This window comes from Equus asinus, chromosome 13 (assembly GCF_041296235.1).
Source record: "Equus asinus isolate D_3611 breed Donkey chromosome 13, EquAss-T2T_v2, whole genome shotgun sequence".
Lineage (NCBI taxonomy): Eukaryota > Metazoa > Chordata > Mammalia > Perissodactyla > Equidae > Equus > Equus asinus.
Window position 1 is genome coordinate 11,098,584 of NC_091802.1, and position 20,486 is coordinate 11,119,069.

Here is a 20,486-nt window from a genome sequence, read left to right on the forward strand (position 1 = left end):
GAAAGATTAGCCCTGAGCTAACATCTGCTGCCAATCCTCCTTTTTTTTCCCCCCACTGAGGAAGACTGGCCCTGAGCTACCATCCACACCCATCTTCCTCTACTTTTATATGTGGGACGCCTACCACAGCATGGTGTGCCAAGCGGTGCCATGTCCACATCCGGGATCCGAACAGGCAAACCCCAGGCCACTGAAAAGCGGAACATGCACACTTAAGCAATGCGCCACAGGGCGGCCCCTGGGTTGAGATTTTTGTCAAATGAGAATGATCAAAAGATACTAGGTCAAGTTAAAGGGCATTGGAAAGGCTATTACTGGAAGCTGAATAAGTGGGGAAGAAGAAAGAAAAGAAGAGATGGATTGGAGAAAAGTAATTATTGATCTGGAGGTCCTATGACTTTGAGATCTCAGAGAACTGAAGATGAAAAAGCAAAATGGAAGGAAAGGAGATTATGGTCAGAGGTAGGGTGCTTGAATAAGTGAGTTTGGAGGTGGAGCAGATCTGGGTGATAACAAAACCCAAGGTGTGGGGCCGGCCTGGTGGTGTAGAGATTATGTTTGTGTGCTCTGCTTTGGGTGCCTGGGGTTTGCCTGTTCAGATCCCAGGTGTAGAACTACGCACTGCTCATCAAGCCGTGCTGTGGTGGCGTCCCACATATAAAGTAGAGGAAGATGGGCACAGCTGTTAGCTCAGGGCCAATCCTCCTCAGCAAAAAGAGAAGGATTGGCAGCGGATGTTAGCTCAGAGCTAATCTTCCTCAAAAAAAAAAAAAAAAGAGAAATCACCCAAGATGAGGTAGTTGGCCAAGGTGAAAGGGATGAGGTCATTGGAGAAAAAAGTTCAGGGTGTCAAGTGGTCATGGACATGGATTCAGAACAATGGAAGGGATCGAGGTGGAGAACAAGACTAAGAACCAGGGACCAATGCCCTTGAAGAAGGAGGAAGAGTTAGGAAGAGTTGAATAGGATAAGGATTGGCTACAAATGATAGAAAACATCAAGATTAATAGGACTTAAATAAGACAAAAGTTTGTCTCCCACACTTAGAACATCCAATGATATCCTATCCGGCTCATAGGTACTCCTCAGTGTCAAGGGACCCAGCCTCCTTCTTTATCTTGTTACTCTGCTTTGTGTGGTGCCAATTCCCAAAGCTACTTCATGGTCCAATATGGTGCTGGAGTTCCAGCCATCACTTTATTCCAGACAGCAGGAAGCAAGAATGGGTGAAGAGAAGCATGCACCCTTCATTTTACATTAGTAGATTTTATTTTTTATTTTTATTTATTTATTGAGGAAGATTAGCCCTGAGCTAACATCTGCTGCCAATCCTCCTCTTTTTGCTGAGGAAGACTGGCCCTGAGCTAACATCCTTGCCTATCTTCCTCTACCTTATATGTGGGACGCCTACCACAGCATGGCTTGTCAAGCAGTGCCATGTCCGCACCAGGGATCGGAACCAGCGAACCCCAGGCCGCCAAGAAGTGCAACAGGCGCACTTAACCACTGCGCCACCGGGCCGGCCCCCAAGCATTGCATTTTAAAAGAGAAATCTGGAAAGCTTCTGCTGTTTTCCACATGAGAATGCTGAAGTCCTGACTTGCACACTTTTCTATTCCCCATTCCCTAAAACCTAATGATGAGGAAGGGGGCAGAAAATATGCCTCTAAGCCCAAATGAGTGACCCGAGGCACAATGTGGTGGCCGCTGGGTGAGGTGAAGCGGGGCAATGCAAGCCCCTCCTCCCCCCGCATCCTAATTTTCCACTGCAGCCTGTTCTCCGAAACACAGGCTGCTTCCTGGGCTCATGAAGGACAAAACATGTTGCAGCAGCAGAACAGAAAACAGATCCAATAGCATAAGATTAACAATAAAAAAGTGGGCAGATTGTTAAGCGAAATAACTCAAAGACAAATAGCGTATGATTTCACTCATATGTGGAAGATAAACAAACACATAGATAAGGAGAATAGGTTGGTTACCAGAGGGGAAGGGGGTGGGGGGAGGGCAAAAGGGATAAAGGTGCAGATACGTATGGTGACAGATAAAAACTAGACTTGGTGGTGAAAACGATGTAGTTTATACAGAAACTCAAATATAATAATGTACACTTGACCTTTATACAATGTTATAAATCAATATGACCTCAATAAAAAAAATAAAAAATAAGCGGGCAGATTAATAAAATTAGCTGAGGTTTTTTGGTTCTTGTCTGTCCAAGACACATTTGGAAGTAACATGAGGCGAGGGAGAGGGCAGCAGACACACTGGGGACAAAGCATGAGGCCCAGGTGAGCCTCCCTGGCCTGCTCAGCAGCCTCCTTCCCGGGTCCACTCTCGGGCATTGATGAAGAGCTGGAGCCAGGGGGAGGTGGTCAGAGTGTCAAATGGTGGGGGTCGCCATGCCCATTGCCAAGGTCTCACAGACCGCTCAGGGTGAGGCATGAGAGCCAGGTGGCGGCCATCAAGGGAGCAGAGGCCAGCCACGCCCCCTGGGGACCCATTGGGATTCAGAGGGTACTGTTCTGTGGGGTTCCCGTCATCGTCTGCCCAGTGCAGTGGAGCCAAGCCCTTGGCCTCAATCTGGGCTTGCAGTTCCGGAGAAGAAAATGCCATGTAACCTGGGAGGGAAGAAGGGGAATGAGAGCAAAGTTCCTTCATGCCCTCCACCCACCCCCGCCCTCAGACCCTTCCCGCTGCCTCTCCAGAGCCTGACCTTCTCCATGGGCGCTCCACACAGGCAGCACGGCTCCCTCCATCCCTCGCAGCATCAGGGCCGGCCCAGGCCCCACGCGCACACTGGCCCAGCGAGACTCATAACGCCCAGACAGGTTGTGGCGCAGCAGGAGGCCGGGCTGGGCTGGCCAGGAGTCATGGCCCATCTCCCCTGCCTCCTCATTGGGATTGCCTCCCACCCAGCCCAGCAGAGCCAGCAGCTGACAGCCGTTACACACGCCCAGGCTAAAGGTGTCTGGCCGCTTCCGGAAGCGCCTCAGCTCAGCCCCGGCCTGTGGATGAAAGGTCACCGCAGCCGCCCACCCTAGGAGGGAACAGGGAAGTTGGGGTGAGACCTGGAATGAAGGAGTTGGCTGCTCTGCCATCCCCGCAGGCACTGTTACACTCCCCCAGGACTGCACTGCCCTGCAGAGCTTGGGAAAATTCGAAGAAAGAAATGGGTTTATCTGCTTAAATCAGATGTTATCAACACCTGGGCCAGGAAATGGCCCCATAATAAGTTTTTTGCTTGGCCAGCAGCACATTTTCAAAATTTTTATTTAGTTGCCTAACATTTAAACATACGATTTCATATAAAAATCTGGATTTTTGGCTTCTCTTGAAAACCAGAAAGACCTGGCCATGCTGAGCCAGCTTTGCAACAGGACAATGTGTTGGAGTTGAGTAGCAGCTACCCCTTTAGAAAGGGCATGTCCCCTCCAGGTTGGCAGAGTGCCACGCAGTCACCTGCCTCATTTAAGTTACCTGCAGGAGGCCTTCTGTTGGCATCTGGCCCAGAATGAAAGCACTCCCTCTCCCCCGGCCTTGTGGAGGTGAGACGCCAATTCTCAGTCAAGGAAGAAGGGAGCTAAGGCACCTCTTCAGGAATGTGTGAGGGTGGCAGTGGGCAGAAGCCTGCACACCCACCTTTGGCAGAGCCCAGGACATCTGCGAAGCTGAAGCCACCCACGAAGGCTATGCCGCGGAATGTGTCCAGCCCGATTGCCCCAGAACAGAGGTCCTGCATGGTCACATCCCACACCTGGCAGGGTGGGGAGGGGAAGTGTCAGAGGACAAATAGCCCAAGGCCCAGCCCCAGCTCTGCCAGCCACCCTGCTCACCTCAAACCCAGCCAAGTGGAAGGCATCAGCCATCTCCCGGTCTCCGTTACTGCCCTCCTCTCGCATGATGGCGACTCGGGGGGTGGGACCTCCTGCGGGGAGAAGAAGGAGTGTCTCTGCGCCAGAGGGCTACTGTCCATCCCAACCCCCTAGACACCTTTTCCAGGGCAGGCCAGGGCATCCCCGCCCAAAGTGCCCAGGAAGCCAAGCTTCTGTGCACATTCCCTCACCAGGCTCGCGGGGCACGGAAGCTTTGGGAAAGGTGGGGGGCAGGCAGTAGCTGGGCCCTGTCCGCTCCCTCAGCCCCTGTTCTTCCTCGGCCACACAGCTCGGCTCTGCCTGCAGCCGGTCCAGCTGGAAACTCGTCTCTTCCCAGAGGGCTCGCAGCTGCCCAACAGGCTCCTCCAGAACCACAGCCCCATTCACTGACACCCGGACCTAGAGAGAGGCGCAAATCTATCAGGGCCAAGAGTAAGGACACCCAAGCTGGGCCCCCTCCAAGGCTGGCAGAGGTGAAGCTCAGCCTGTTCTTCACTTCCTCACCATGGCGTGGGGCCCGGCATCGCCCGTGTGGCCCAGCTCCAGGCAGTGGAGGCCTGCATCCTGGTAACGCTTCAGCACTTGAGCCACGTCTGGCTCCTGCACCTCCAGCACCAGGCCTGGCTCCTCAGCAAACAGCACAGGCAGCGCTAGGAGAGCAATGTGGGCATCAGGGTGACTAGAATACTGCCAGGGACTCAGAGGTTGGAGTCAGGAGAGTATGGCCGAGGGTTGAGGGAGTGGAGGCAGGGATCACGGGTGGGGGGAGGCCTGGGAGAGTGGGACCAAGGATGTGGCATCAGGGTATGTGAAGGTTTCAGAGGGGTGCAGTCAGGAACAGTGGGTGTCATCTTGCTCAGCAGTCAGAGCAGACAGCAAGGGTCTCAGGGGAAAAGGGGTTGGGGACACTCCGTTCTTTAACAGGACATGGGGCCTGCAGGGTGGGGCAGGCAGCCCAGGCCCAAGTCTAGACCCTGGGCTCCTCACCATTGACCCCAGGGGCAGGTACATCTGCCTCTATCCCACAATTCCCAGCAAAGGCCATCTCTAGCAGGCAGGTGATGAGACCCCCATCGCTGACATCATGGCCTGAGCAGAGGAGGCGGTCTGGAGGAAGGAGAAAAAAGCTCAACAACCTCGGGGCCCAAACCTGGTGGCCCCGCCCCTCTTCTGGAGAGTCAGTAGTGTGTGTGAGAATATGGGCACATTCAGAGAACTGAGAGAAGGGCAGCCAGTCCCTCCTGGCCCACCCTCACATGCTCAGCTGGAGAATGCCTGCCACATGTCAGCCACAAGCGCCGTCTGCCCCAGGGCCTCACTCACCTTTCAGCAGCCCCTGGGTGATGCTGAAGGCACGCACCAAGTTCTCCGGAAGGTCCAGATCGGGAGGCTGCTCACCAATCTGGGAGAAGCACTGGGCCAGAGCTGTACCCCCCAGCCGGTGGTGCCCAGGACTCAGGAGGACATAGAGCAGATGGCCTGGGGAGACAGGGAAGGGGTGAGGGGAGATGAATGCTCAGGAGCACTGAAGTTCCCAGCATGTGGAGAGATACCCAGACCACAAGTCCCAGAAAGTACCACAGCCCCAGTGCCCAGATGAGGGGGCCAGCACCCACAAAGCAGACCCCAAACAAAGGACCTGGCTCTGCATACACAATGCAGTGGGGGGTTTTGGAGGAGAAACTCATACCTCTCCCTCCAGGACACTTGAGGTCTGGGGTCACAGTGGCTGTAATGTCTGGACAGACAGCATAGGCTGAGATGACCAGAGATCCTGAGGAGCAAGGTGTAAGAGAGTAGGGCACCAGCCCAGCCCTGCAGGTCCTGCCCCTCTCCCCGTGGCCCCCAGACCTCACCAGGAGCCCGCACGGTCTCAGAGCCAACCCGGGCAGCCATGCTGAGAGAGTCCTTGCCACCATCAACTGCCACACCCAGGGCCGCCATCACTGCCACCATGGCCTCACAGGCGTCAGCCAGAGCTGCACCCTCTCCTGGGAGCTTGGCTGCCCACATCCAGTTCCCACTGCACTTCACATCCTGGGAGGTGGAGGAGACTCAGCATTAGAGAAAGAAGAGAGATGTGCAGAGTCCAGGGTACAGGCAGAGGGGCTGGGGGTCACAAGCATGAAGGGCAGGAGGGGTAAGTAAATGGTGGATGTGGACATGTCCCAAAGGCCTGGGGCTCCAGGGCAGAAGCTGCAGGGGACTCACCCGGAGGTCAGTGACCAGAGCGAACACCAGGTTGGTGAGGGCTTCGGCCACGGCCAGCCGGGCAGCGACCTTGGGGTCCAATAGGCTCTTAACTGGCTGCTCTCCCAGGGCTGTGGCGGCCCCTATGAGCTCCTGGTGACTCAGTGCCACGACCGCCACGTCTGCCAGAGGGGTATGCAGGGGCCCAACACACTGCTGCTGCGCCACCAGGCCACCCACAGAGCGGTCCACCTGCAGAACCAGGTGGGGTTGGTAAGAAGCCAAGGGACAGGGACACGAGGGCAGTAGGAGGTCTGGCTCACCGGGAACATAAAAACAAGACTCAGAGAGTGGGCAGCAGGGACCAGGCCATCAAGGTGGTTGTTCTGCCCCTGCCACTTCTCCCTTGGGCCTGGTGAACCCCCACAACAGTCCCCAAGAGCGGGAGGCCAGGGGTAGGTGAGCAGAGGGAAGGGGGCAGAGGGCTGAGGGGGCAGAGCAGGGGTGCAGGGAGGACCTTGTTGGTGAGGTAGCGCTTGCTGGCCACGGCAGGCAGCCTCAGGACCCGCTCCAGAGCCTGGCGCACGCTCAGCCCCGGGGGCAAGGCCAGAGGCTGCAGCACCGGGAGATTCCTCTGGAGGAAGAACTCCTGCAACACAGATGGTGATGAGGATGTGAGGCCAAGGGAGGGCTGGGGACTCAGGGGACTGAGCACACCCAGGGTAGAGGGTGTCTGAAGAGCTGGGCCAGAGAAGGGAGGAACCAGCCTTCCCTCCCACCCCCACATACCTTCCGAGGCATCTTGCCCAGCACCCAATCCAGCTCCAGGTCCACAGGGGTTGGTGGGGTTGGAGGGGCATCCCCCTGGCCATCTCTTTCCACAGGACACTGCCGATCATCCACCAGCACTATCTACAGACCACAGGGACACCGCCCAGAGGGAATGAGACTGTGAATACCAATAGGAAACACTTCTAGAAAGCAGGGCAGAAATGTTCTTTCCACCTGTTTGGCTTTCCCTAGTGAGTCCTAGTGAGGCCACACATGTGTGCCGCCATCTCCCATCCTCCTCTCATCTCTTTCCCTTGACAGCTCTCCCTCCAGCCTGTACACAAGGAGCTCAGGCCCATCCAGTGTCTGCTGCCGACTCCCCGGGCCAACTCACTCTCCTGTCTCCAGTGATGGTGCCCACAAAGCAAGCTGGGCAGCGTTCCCGGGTGCTGACACGACTGAGGAAGTCCCGGTGGGGGGGCCTCAGCAAAAGTGCATTCGACTCCTGGTACTCAGCCCCCCAGATTTCCAGGGCGTTCAGGGTCGGATCGCCGAGCTGCACATCCACGGGGAAGGAGGAAGGAGAAGGGTCAGTGGGTGCTCCCAAGTTTCATGTTCTTGCTGGGAGTGGGGGAAGATGGGTGGGGCCAGCTATGTCTGGCAGGGGTTGGGAGATAGCCAGACTTCAGGGGATGAGACCTACCTGGAAGCGGCTGGTGTAAATGACGGCTCCCGCGGGGTCACTCAGCTCCTTCAGGACGTTGCCTGGTGAGAGGGTTGCCGGGAGAGGTGGTGATCTGACCATGATCAGCACCAGGCAAACAAAGGGCAATCCTCAGCCTCCAAAGGAGCCCCTGATTCTGTGTCTCCCTGCTTGAATCGCTGCTGCACCCTCACCAACAACCACCCCATGGGAGCAGGCTCCTATCACCCCAAGCCTGAGCCTGTCCAGAATGTACAGGGGGTGGAGTCTGGGACCCAGAGCTGGGTGGGCGGCTGTGGACCCTTGATACCTCTCCCTAAACCAAACCTGGCAGGAGACCAGGTAGGTCCAGTTCCTTGTCCCAACCCCTTCTCTCACCATTGCCACCAGCACCCTGGTCATGGAGGCTGCAGATGGGGTTTCCCATGGGGGCCTCCACACAAGCCCGGATCACACGGTTCATCTTCTGTTCCATCTCTGGGTCTCCCCGCTGCACAGCCCCAAAGTCCAGGTCACTGGCGTTGTCTCCCTGCACCTGGAGGAACACATGGCATAGCTCAGCTCAGGGAGATTGGGAGCTCATACCTGACCCACGCACGGGGCCTGGCAGTATCATGGCGTCTGCATGTGCAGATGTCCCCACTTACCTGCACAGACGAAGCAGCTCCACCTCCAACTCCAATCCTGTAGACAGGACCCCCAACCTTTACAACATCCATGCCTGCCAGGAAGGAGGGCAGAATCAGAACACAGGGAAAGCCACTGAAGAAGTGTGAGACGAAGGGAAGCTGATATTAGGGGAGAGCAAGCGAAATTACAAATACATATATTCTTTGATTGAGTAAATACACTTCGAGGAATTTATTCTCCAGATTTATCTGCACAGGTACAAAATGACCTATGTACAAAATTACTGAAGCATTATTTATATTACCAAAAATAGGAAATAACCTAAATGCTAACAACAGAGAACTGATGAAATAAATTATGGTACAGCCATATAATGAAACACTACACCACCACAAAAGAGAATTACATATGAATAGGGGTGCATTCTGAGAAACGTGTTGTTAGGCAACTTCGTCACTGTGCAAACATCAGCGTGTACTCACACAAACATAGATGGTATAGCACACTACACACCTAGGCTGTATGGTACTAATCTTATGGGACCACTGTCCTATATGTGGTCCATTGTTATGCAGCACATAACTAACATGATTTCATCAATACGAAATGATTTCCAAGATAGATTACTAAGTGAACAAAGTAAGGTAGAGAAGTATGCATACCGTTTACAATAGCATCAAAAAGAAATAAAAGGGAATAAATTTAACAATATAAGTGCAAGAAAACTACACAGAAAACCACAAGACATCTTAGAAGACCTAAACAAATGGAAAGAGATCCCATGTTCATAGATTGAAAGACTTAACACTGTTATGACGGCAGCACTCCCCAAAGTGATCTGCAGAGTCAATGCAATCCCTATCAAAATCTCAGATGTGGGGCTGGCCCCATGGCCGAGTGGTTAAGCTCGCACGCTCCGCTTCAGCGGCCCAGGGTTTCCCCGGTCCGGGCCCTGGGAGCGGACACGGCACCGCTCATGGGACCACGCTGAGGAAGCATCCCACATGCCACACCTGGAAGGACCCACAACTGAAAATACACAGCTATGTATCGGGGGGCTTTGGGGAGAAAAAGGAAAAATAAAAAAGTCTTTGGAAAAAAAAATCTCAGATGTCTTTTTTGCAGAAAGTGATCAGCTGATCCTAAAATTTGTATGCAAACGTGAGAGACCTAGAACAGCCAAAAGAATCTTGAAACAGAACAAAACTGGAGGACTCATACTTTCTGCTTTTATTTTATTTTTTTATTTTGGAGGAAGATAGCCCTGAGCTAACTACTGTCAATCCTCCTCTTTTTGCTGAGGAAGACTGGCCCTGAGCTAACATCCATGCCCATTTTCCGCTACTTTATACGTGGGACGCCTACCACCGCATGGCTTTTGCCAAGTGGTGCCATGTGTGCACCCGGGATCCGAACCAGCGAACCCCGGGCCGCTGAGAAGCGGAACCTGCGAACTTAACCGCTGCACTACCGGGCTGGCCCCTCTGTTTTTAAAACTTAATTCAAATGCACAATAATCACGACAGTGTGGTAGTAGCATAAGGACAGTATGGTATATAGATCAATGGAACAGAACTGTGAGTTCATAAATGGACCCATACATTTATGGCCAATTGATTTCTTTTTTTTTTTTTTAAAGATTTTATTTTTCCTTTTTTTCCCAAAGACCCAAGTACATAGTTGTGTATTTTAAGTTGTGGGTCCTTCTAGTGGTGGCATGTGGGATGCCGCCTCAGCATGGCTTGATGAGCAGTGCCATGTCCGTGCCCAGGATTGGAACTGGCAAAACCCTGAGCCGCTGAAGTGGAGCACGCAAATTTAACCACTCGGCCATGGGGCTGGCCCCTGGACAAGTGATTTTTGACAGGAGTTCCAAGACAATTCAATAGGACAAGAATAGTCTTTTCAAAAAGTCATGTTAGGACAACTGGATAGCCACATGTGTACGAATGAAGTTGGACCCCTACTTCACCAAAAAAAAAAAAATTAATTAAAAATGTATCAGAGACCTAAATGTAAGAGCTAAAAGCTACAAAAGTATTACAAGAAAACATACGAGTAAGCCTTTGTCACCTTGGCTTAGGCAATGATTTCTTAGTCATGACACCAAAACCACAAGCAACAAAAGAAAAAAATAGATAAACTGGACTTTACCAAAATTAAAAATGTTTGAGCTTCAGAGAACACCACGAAGAAAGTAAAAAGACAATCTAAAGAATGGGAGAAAATATTTGCAAACCATGTATCTATCTGATAAGGGTCTAGTATCCAGAATATATAAAGAACTCTTGCAACTCCACAAAAAAAGACAAATAACCCAATTTAAAAAGGGGCAAAGGATCCAAACAGACATTTCTCCAAGTAAGATATACAAATGGCCAACAACCATAGGAAAAGATGCTCAACATCATTAGTCATCAGGGAAATGCAAATCAAAACCACAATGAGATCCTACTTCATAACCACTACAATGGCTATAAGCAAAGAGACAGATAATAACGAGTGTTGACGAGGAGGTGAAGAGACTGGAACCCTCATTCACTGCTGGGGGGAATGTAAAATGGCACAGATGCTTTGGCAAACAGTCTGGCAGCTTTTCAAAAAGTTGAGCATAGTTACCATGTGACCCAACAATTCCACTCCTAGTTACATACCCAAGAGAAATGAGAACATAGGTACATAGAAAAACTCGTACACAAATGTTTATAGCAGCGTTATCCATAATAGCCAAAAAGTAGAAACAACTCAAATGTTTATCGATTGATGTATAAGTAAAATGTGATATGTCTATATAATAGAATATTACTCCACCATAAACAGGAATGAAGTACTAATACATACTACAAAAGGGATGAACCTTGAAGACGTTATGCTAAGTGAAAGAAGCCAGCCCCAAAAAGCTACATATTGCGTGATTCTATTTATATGAAATGTCCAGAACAGGCAAATCCATAGTAGATTAGTGATTGCCAGAGGAGGGGGATGGTGACGGACTGCTGATGGGGATGGGGTTTCTCTCTGGGGTGATGAAAATGTTCTGGAATTAGTGGTGATCAACGCCCAACTTTTAATGTAGTATTAAAAACCACTGACTTATACATTTACATTTTAAAAGGGTGAACGTTATGGCATATGAATTACATCTCGATAAAGTGGTTATTAAAAAAAAGAAGTGTATACGTATGTTATTTATTTTTCAAAAGGGACCAATATACATAAGGGGCTGTTGATACATGCAGGAAATACCTCTGGTAGAGTACAAAAGTAACCGATTAACAACGGTTATCTCTAAGGAGGGAAAGTGAGTGGCGGGAAGTAGAGGAAGGAGTGTTCACTGTATAACCTTTCTTGCCTTTTAAATTCTGAATCATGTGACTGGGTCACCTATTCAGTAAGTGGAACCTGGCCTTTATCTTGATTCCACCATGGCACCTAGTATAGTGCCCAGCTCCGGGGGCTCAGTAAATGTTTGCCCAACTGAACTGAGCTGGCAGATAAAAGCCGCTGGCAGACGGCAGGTGCTGAAGAAACAGTGGCTGCTTTGATTTAGCAGGGTGGGCCCCTGCCACGCGGAAGTAAACCAGGGAGGACACGACAACAGCACAGACTGAGACCGCCCCACCTGTCCTGCCCTGGAAACCTGTACTGGAGAGAAGAGACATGAGCTCAGAGATTAAAAACTAACCACTCAAGTGTCCTTTAAATTCCCCTCCTGCAAGTGCCACGTGCTAGGGAGAAAGCCGGCTGCATCTGGAGAAAGGCGGCAGGCTCTTACCTGGCTCTGGGGGCTCCTTGCTCACATGCTCAGCTTCCATGGACCCAATGCCCCCACTAAACATGATGGGCTTGATCCACTCACGCCGCTGGCCGTCTGGGAGCTGGAGGCCCAAGGAGCGGGCGAAGCCTGAAGCACGAATAGCACAAGGAGAGGGGATAGGGTCCAGTCACTCAGTGCCCGCAGCGCTCACTCAGTCACACACCCCACCCCACCTCAGGACTAGGTGTCCATTATCCCCTACTCCCCCCAGCCTCACCGGCCAGCACTGGTTCCCCAAACTTGTTGCCGTAGTCAGAAGCTCCATTACTGGCCTCAATGGCAACCTCCAGAGGCTGGGCAAAGTTCCCAGGATACTGGAAGCTCGGATCCTCCCAGGGCAGAGTGTAACCTGGGCAGGGAAGGAGAAAGTTGGATGCACTGTAAAGATGAAAGACAGAGGAGCCAGAGTCCTTCAGGAAGAGTCTAAGCACCAAGGACCACCTGTGTAGGTGGAATATTTCATTTTGGGAAGTTCTGTTTTAGGAAAGCATAAAGCCTGCAATAAAGTATTGGTCTTGCTCCCCAGCTCCCACACCAGCCTCCCCTCTGACTCTTGGGATCACTTCTTAAGGTTTTCTAAGAAACTAGATTTTGGTGGCAGGTGATGGTCATAAGACTGACCCAATATCCTGTTTTCTTGCTGAGACGATGCTAGTTTATAAAGAAAATTGCGGTGTGCAAAGCCAGTGTGGTGACCTGGCTCTCCCCTGGCCTACAGTCCTCATGACCATGGTCAGTGAAAGGTCAGCTACTCTAGAGCCCTCCCTCTCAAGAAAAGGTAACCAGGATGGCCCTTTGACCTAAGAGATCAAAGTGTTCGGTGCATGCCAAGACAAGGAATCTGGAAGGAGAGATGGTAGAGAAGAAAGAGATGGGACCTGGGATGTGCAGGTTTCCAAAGCAATAGCCAGCAGTGCCAGCTACCACGTGGGCCCCGCGGCCTGTGCACTGGACATCTCGGATACGGCCCCCTGTGCCTGTGGTTGCACCGCTGAAGGGGGCTACTCCTGTGAAGACAGCGGGGAGAGATACAGGTATTGAAGAGACAAATCTCAGCTCTGACTAGCTCATTGAAAATAAGGCCAACTGGCCTACCTGATTGTTCTTCCCAGGCCCAACCCGGGGGCCTGGGACCTTCGCCCTACCCTACTCTGATCTCACCTATCCCTCCCGGGGACCCAGCTCACCTGTGGGGAAGTTGTGTGTCTCTGCTGTGAAGACCACGTGTCTCAGCCCCTGCTGTTGCTGGAAGCGGCTTGGCTGTGTGGGGTCCTCAGGCCGTAGGAATTGGACCTCCTCCCCCTGGATTGCACTGTAGACACATCCTTTCGGGACCTTGCTTCCTTTCTGGGATCTGTGCTTACCCCATCAGGGCCTCAGGCCTCCCCTCCCCTGAGCCTGAGGTGACCCCAGCCTACCTGCTATTGTCACAGAACTTGAGGATGTTGTTGGGGTTTGAAGAGGCCTGGGTGCTCATGATGGACTCAAACAGTGAGTGTGCCAGTTCCTGCCCATCCACGTGGAGTCGGCCCTTGAAGAACCAGTGTCGGCTATGCTCGCTGCAGGGGGTGACACGGGGAGGGGAAGGCAGGGCAGAAACATGGGGTCATTTCTCAGCCCTTGCCATGTCTTTTTTTTTTTTTTTTGGAGGAAGATTAGTCCTGAGCTAACATCTGCTGCCAATCCTCCTCTTTTTTGCTGAGGAAGACTGGCCCTAAGCTAACATCCATGCCCGTCTTCCTCTACTTTATATGTGGGATGCCTGCCACAGCATGGCTTGCCAAGCGGTGCCATGTCCGCACCCGGGATCCAAACTGGCAAACCCTGGGCTGCCGAAGCAGAACGTGCAAACTTAACCGCTGCACCACTGGGCCCAGTCCCAGCTCTTGCCATGTCTTACCAGCATTAACAGCAGAGTTACAGCCAACTCATATTTAGATAATATGTCCAGATATATTCCATAAAGTCATAATCTTCAAACACTGTGTCACTGTGAATGTCCAGATTCAAAGTAAAGATAAAACCAAGATTTGAATGTAGGCTACCAGCCATCTGGGAATCCCAGGCGCTCAACAGACTCAGGGAGGCTCTTAAGCCAAGAGAGAGCCATGAAGGCTAGTTCCTATGGCCTTCCCTTCCAACCTCCATGGGCTCAGACATCAGAACGTCTCCATTCCTCCCCACCTGTTGGACTGAGCCAAGTCGAAGGCCTCTACGATGCTGGGGTTCCGCTGTAGCTCCTGGAAGCGCTTGGTATAGAAATCTAGGTCCCAGGAGTCTAGCGCCAGACCTAGGAGACAAACCCAGAAAGAGCTGACAGTGGGACTCATGTCACCATATCCCAGGTCTCAGCACCCCTCCTAGCCTAGCCTGGGCCTTCCTCACAGGGACCCCTGCTTACCTAGTTCCTGGTTGGCTTTCTCCAGGGCAGGCCGGCCCTCGGTCAGTATGTTGATAGGGCCGTTGAGTGGTACTGGGATGCTCCCAAGGGAGAAGCTCTGGATAGGATGGGGGAAGTGCTGCTCCATCATCCGGTCATGCAGGGTAGCCACAGCAATGGCCTCCATCTCAGCTGAAGGGGGGTGGGCAAACTAAGGGCAGAGACACAGAGGGCAAGGGATGGGGAGTTGAAGAACAGACAAAATGATGTACCCTCGGTCCTCCAACTCACACGGCGCCAGCCCACTGCTAGCCTATATAGCACCTTTGTTTAGATTAAGAAAAGATGTCCCTTCCAGGTATGAGTCCATGTCAGTATGCACAGATTAGTAATGGGAGAACAGGCTGGATTTCTGTCCCATTCACTCCTTGACCAGGTGGTCCCAGGAAGTGAACAACCTGCAAACAGGGCAGGCCTAAAGCCAGGAGCTCTTCCCCATTTCCCCCATTATTACCCTGTTTAGGACCTAATCTCTTATCTCTGGCCCACTTCCTCCTGATCTCCCGCTGATTGCCCACCACCTCACCGAGAGCAGGTAGCGCCGGGTAGTCTCCACACGATCCACAGCCCCCAGCCCAGCGGCCCAGCACACTGACACGATGTTGGTAGATGTTGGGGTGGAGAAGTTCAGCCTGAGGAGTGGGCCACATGGTTAAGACCTGAGAGCCCCAGCTGAGAAGGTGGATCCTGCCCACGACTGTCCAGCTAACCTCTCACCTCTAGCCACCTCACCATTGGCCTCCAGGCTCAGATCTGGGCATGAAGAAACCTGCTTTCAAGGGTCGTTCAAATCAAATAATACCTGTCCTTCTAGCATCAAAATGCTTTGATTTCACCTTCTCAGAATACAATCTGTCTTACTTCCAGAACATACCTGGGAGCTAGTTCAGTCTTCAAAGACATCTTCCCACATAGGGAAGGGGTGTACATAGCTTTCTAGGCAGGGAGTAGGATGAAGGAAAAGCAAATCCCCCAAGGATCACAAGAGGAGGAAGAAGAGAAATGAGAGTGGAGGGGGTGAGGGGTGTGTGTGGAAGGGATGATATGCCTCGGAACATGGAAAGAGTTGCCCCAGGCTGACACTTGCCTGGGCCCAACCTCCAGAAGCAGGTCACTGGAGCCAGGAAGGAGCCAGGACTCCTGAGCAACATCATCCAATAACAAGGGGCAGCCAAATAACCACATCAGCTTCTTCATCTCCTCAGCGCTTGGGAGGGACTCCGCTGCAGGGAGACAGGGTAAGGACACCTTGATCCACTGCCCCTGGCCCTGGGGTACCTCCCCCAAGAATCCAATACCTGGCCCCACCTGTCCAGTTCACGTTGTAGCACAGCTCAGTTGTGATGCTCTGCAGCTCTGGCAGTTTCCCCTGAAGCTTCCTTCGAGTGTGTCCAGAGGCTGCCCCCTCATGGCCAGAGGGACGGACATAGAAGTGAAGGACTGAGGACATCTCTGCAAGCGTCCCTTGCTGGAGAGATGAGCCGGGTTCCTAAAAAATTATATTAAGTATAGCCTATCTGTTGAACAGACTTCAAGTTTCAAGGACAGATGAGGCTTTGAAGGCATTAGGGATGGGGTGGGGCAAAGTCATAGGGGTGTTCAGAGAGACAAGGTAACCCGAAAAATGTAACCTTGGGGGGGTGGTGTTAACTAATCCTGTAAAATGTGGGATCGGGATGTACAGGTGCATCTTTGACATGTTTTCCTTGAGCGCCTGCACTTTGCTGGGCCCCAGATAAGGTCTTAGGAACACAGCTGTGAACAAGATAGAAAGCATTTCTGCCCTCAGAGAGCTTACATTTTATTGAGGGAGACAAGTAAGTACCCAGACATTTCCAGTCAAGTGTGGTTAAGGCCAAGAGACTGTGGGTATCAACCTAGCACTATAGGAGTCTGGAAAGACTTCGTGGGAGAACCGGCATCTAAGCATAAACCTGCGGCATGAGCTGGACAGGGCCTGGCTGGTAAAGTCAAATGAGAATACTCTCCTGATACTCCTCTATCTATCTTCTGGTTGCTCCTTCTCAGTCACCTGTGCTGGTTCCTACTCTTCCACTCCACCTCTAAATGTTGGGTGCCCAGGGCTCTGTCCTTTGTTCTCTTCTCTCTACATGCTCTTCCTAAGGGACTTCATTCAGACCTGTGGCTTTAAATACCATCCAATAGACTGAATCAACGAAGTTGCCAGCATTCAACCATTTTGACCAAAAATGGTAATTTCATATTATTCGAGTTACTATCTGCCAGCAGACTCCATAACTTTATTCAATCCTGATTCTCCTTGAACCTTCAAACTAGTACATTCAAATGCTTACATAACATCTCCACATGGATGTCTCATAGACACAGATGATAGCCTGGTTTGGTCAAAACGAAAACTTTGATTTATTGTTTCTCCAGACCTGCTGTTCTCTCAGTCTTCCCCATCTCAGTAAATACCACCATCATCCAACCAGTTGCTCAAGCCAAAAACACAGGAGTCAACCTTAATTCTTTCCCTGAGCCTCTCTATACCCAATCTATCAGCAAATCTATTTCCAAACACATCCCAAGTCTGTCCACATTCTTTCACCTCTGCTACCATCACTCTAGTTCAAGTCACACCATCGCTAACTTGGACTAATGCATTGGCCTCCTGACTAAGTAGCCCTGATTCCACCTCTGCCCCAACCACAATCCACTTGTCACAGGCCAGCATAAATGAAATCATGGGTTCTCATCACACATGGTATAACCTTCCAACTCAGTACCCAGACTTACCTGGTCTGGCCACTGACTACCAGTCCAACTCTATCTCATGCCACTCCCCTCACCCACGATGTACCACCACAATGGCTTTTTTTAATTCCTCTGACTTGCCAAGCTCAATTCTGGAGGGCGCTTCTCTGACCCCGATATTTGCGTGGCTAGCTCTTTGTTGTTATTTACATTTTAGGTGAAACTCACCTTCTGGGAAAGGACTTCCTTGACCTATGGCTCTGAAGTAGCCCTATCACATGGCCCTATTTTAATTTTCTATAAGGTATAGTACTTATCACTATCTGAAATTTTATTTTTACCTCTACCTTCCCCACTAGAACAAAATTTCCACGTTGGCATGGACTATAGCTGTTTTATCTCCATTGGATTACCAAGGCTTAGAACAATAGCTGGGGCTTAAAAAGGAAAAAATCTAAAACTTGTTGACTGACTGAATAAACTCTTGACTCTATCACTCACCAGCCTCTGTCACCCTTTCAGGCCAGGCCTCATTTCCATAAATGCTGCTCCTGCCAGATCAGTCTTGATTCCTCCCTTTCTCAGCGCTTCCCACTCCGTGCTGATCACCCTTTCCAAAGTTAGACCCTCACAGGTGTCCTCCATACCATAATTCCGTCACAGGAATTATCACATTTGGTTTTCGTCTATCATTCCCAGTGAAACAGAAGCTCCAAGAGCGCGGGGACACGGTTGTCTACATCAGGACTGTATCGCCAATGACTAGCATGACATAAACTAGGAGATCGAGAGATATTCTGGTTGGTTAAATGAATGAACTGGGAAAGAGGGGCAGAGTTTACGTGGGGTCACCCCGCCGGGCGTCTGTGGAACTCGCGCGAGATAGCACGAATGGACGCAGACACGAGGGCCCCAAGTGGTCGCAGTTCGGCCTGGTAAGGATACAAAAGCGGCCAGGATCAGGCTTGGGGTGGGTGGCGAAGGGGTGCGGCAAGCAGTAGGATCCCGGTGGCGCGGCAGCGATACGCACGTGGAATCGTTGTCCAGGCCTCTGAGGTCCTCGAATCGTGGCGCGCTGCCCACGTCATCCGCGTGCGCCGCGGGCAGAGGCGTAACCTGAGGCCGCCGCGCCCTCCCACTCCCGCTGGGGGCGGGGCCGCCCTGGCCGCCGCCCCGGCCGCCGCCCTAGACCTTGGAGACTTAGAGGTTTGTACCCCAGGTGGTTTAGTCTCACAAATATGTCTTGGGTTAACGTTTGTGAAAATACGGTCAGTTCCGTGTCCCCGCCTCTCGTATGCCGGCGCAAGCTGTGACGTAGACAGATACTTTGAATGCAGGAAACGGAATGAGAAGCATTTTCCCTGTCCAGGACTCAGTTTCCCTAACCTTACTGCCTTGGCTTGCTTGCTTTCTCTTTTTCCTTTTCTGAATGAACCAATTTATTTAATTCTCAGCAGAGTGGGAGGGATATTTCTTTTTTTTTTTAAGATTTTATTTTTCCTTTTTCTCCCCAAAGCCCCCTGGTACATAGTTGTATATTTTTAGTTGTGAGTCCTTCTAGTTGTGGCATGTGGGATGCCACCTCAGCCTGGCTCCACGAGCCGTGCCATGTCGTCGCCCAGGATTGGAACTGGTGAAACCCTGGGCCCCCCAAGCAGAGTTAGCGAACTTAACTGCTCCGCCTCGGGCTGGCCCCCATATTTCTTAATTTCCATATTCTTGCTAGTTACACTAACAATAATAATAGGAAATATTTATTGCGCACCTATTAAGGCATTTTACATAGTCTCGTTTGATCTTCGCAAGAAACGTGTTTTACAGATGCAGAAGCTGAGGATCATTACAATGACTTGTTCCTTTGTTTTGTAACTCAAACAGCCCTTTCTCCCTGTGTATGTATTTTTTGTACATTTTTTTAAACCTTCATAATACATTAATACATGATTGTCTTAATCAGGATCCTATCAGAAAAACAGATGGCACACCCAAAAAGGCTTAATCAGTAAGAATTTAATAGAGTGTATTTACAGAGATGTGGGCAGGATTAAGGCAACCAACAAAATACAGTGGGGCACCCAGAGCCCAGCAACAGCAGAAGGTGGTTACTGACTGTAGGCTTGAAGGGGCAAAAGAGAGGGAATGGTGTTATCAGCTGGCAGAGAGGTGGAGCCATAAAAGAAGGGCTTCCAACAGGACAAAGGAACCCACAAGTACAGTGTTGAGGGGGAAAGGGAATAAATACTGGGTTCTCTCTTCTCCTGTCCTTGTGTCACCGTGCAAACTGTCTCTGTCTCCCATTAGCCAAACCTAGCCTGAAGCCTGAGTGCAAGAAAGCCAGAGTGGCATGCCAGGGCAAACACAATACCAAGCCCAGTGGTCTTTGTAGTGAGTCAAGCAACACAGAAATGTTCAGAGGAAAAGGTGAAAGTCTTTATCCTCATTGCTTCTCCCATTCCATTCTCCTCCCCAGGGCCAAGACTAGGTTAAGGCAAGTGAGGTACCTGGGGGTGCCTCAAAATCTTAAATTTAAGCTTTTGCCCCTTGGATGCCTCACCCGAATTCCAGCCCTGCCCCAGACATAAGTTATTACCTGTTTGGTGTATAAGGTTCCAGGCTGTTGAAATAAATACTCTCTGACTCCCTTCTGACAGATGCCACATGTTGATCCTTGACATGCAAGCAGTCCTTGGCTTCTTTCCCTCCAGGCACACCCTGGCTTCATCCAATACCTGCCTTCCAGCTCCTTCTGGGAAACTTAGTTTGCTCAGCTCTCTATCTATCTGGTCCTGTCTCCTTCTCATTTTAGCACTTCCAGTGTACCGTAAGGTTTTAGCTTTCACCTCCATATAGAGACTTCCAGATTCATCCCTTTAGTCCTGATCCCTCTCCTGACTTTGGTCCCATATCTCCAGCTGCCCCCAGGACAAAATCACCAGGTCTGAGACAGCTCCCAATCCTCCATACTTCCCTCCCTCTGTGACAGATCATACTCGTCTGCATGCGTCCCTAACATCTTCCTCCCACCACCACTTTCCTTTAAAACTCTTATTTAATCAAGACTGATCTACTTCAGAGGCCTCCAGTTCTCTTGTGCCCCTCTCATTTGTTCCTGTATGCTGCCGCCAGATTAAGCTCCTAACCTGACATTTAAATAACACCAAGGGTGATGATGGTGATGGATCCAGAACAACTTTCTCTGATCACTGTAGCCTAAACTCAACACTTCCTCCTATGAACTATCAAAAGTAAATCCCAGGATATAGGGCACATCTTCATGGATTTGATAAATAGAGAGAGTCTTGCAGAGTTGAGAAAATACCAAGAGCAAAATGAATGATTAGG

At 51.0% G+C, this 20,486-nt stretch overlaps 1 protein-coding gene across 3 annotated transcripts; it reads right to left on the bottom strand.

Annotated features, from left to right (window-relative positions):
• Positions 1–2,061: 2,061 nt before the first annotated feature.
• Positions 2,062–18,306, bottom strand: PFAS (phosphoribosylformylglycinamidine synthase). 3 transcript variants are annotated; one of them, XM_014861589.3, is made up of 28 exons: positions 18,175–18,306; positions 15,735–15,915; positions 15,514–15,649; positions 14,953–15,058; positions 14,388–14,577; positions 14,171–14,276; positions 13,405–13,545; positions 13,174–13,298; positions 12,865–12,993; positions 12,204–12,335; positions 11,945–12,073; positions 8,187–8,260; positions 7,918–8,074; positions 7,540–7,601; positions 7,231–7,392; positions 6,855–6,977; positions 6,583–6,714; positions 6,087–6,317; positions 5,732–5,912; positions 5,566–5,649; positions 5,199–5,354; positions 4,863–4,982; positions 4,380–4,525; positions 4,067–4,274; positions 3,837–3,928; positions 3,643–3,757; positions 2,717–3,040; positions 2,062–2,621 (listed from the first exon to the last, which is right to left on the bottom strand). In XM_014861589.3, the coding sequence occupies exons 2-28, from the start codon at positions 15,874–15,876 to the stop codon at positions 2,311–2,313; spliced, it is 4,014 nt and encodes a 1,337-aa protein (XP_014717075.3). In that variant the 5' UTR covers positions 15,877–15,915; positions 18,175–18,306; the 3' UTR covers positions 2,062–2,310. The 3 variants fall into 3 exon arrangements, with proteins under 3 accessions (XP_014717075.3, XP_014717076.3, XP_044600278.2); XM_014861590.3 differs by having other exon boundaries at positions 17,646–18,197; XM_044744343.2 differs by lacking the exon at positions 18,175–18,306 and adding an exon at positions 17,792–17,904.
• Between the last annotated feature and the right edge of the window lie 2,180 nt (positions 18,307–20,486).

Excerpts from the sequence above, each read along its gene's own strand:
- PFAS (XM_044744343.2), bottom strand. Across the intron at positions 5,355-5,565 it reads CAAGTGTCCTGGAGGGAGAG|GCCATCTGCTCTATGTCCTC; the intron begins GTATGAGTTTCT and ends CTGTCTCCCCAG. Across the intron at positions 2,622-2,716 it reads GTGGAGCGCCCATGGAGAAG|GTTACATGGCATTTTCTTCT; the intron begins GTCAGGCTCTGG and ends CTTCCCTCCCAG.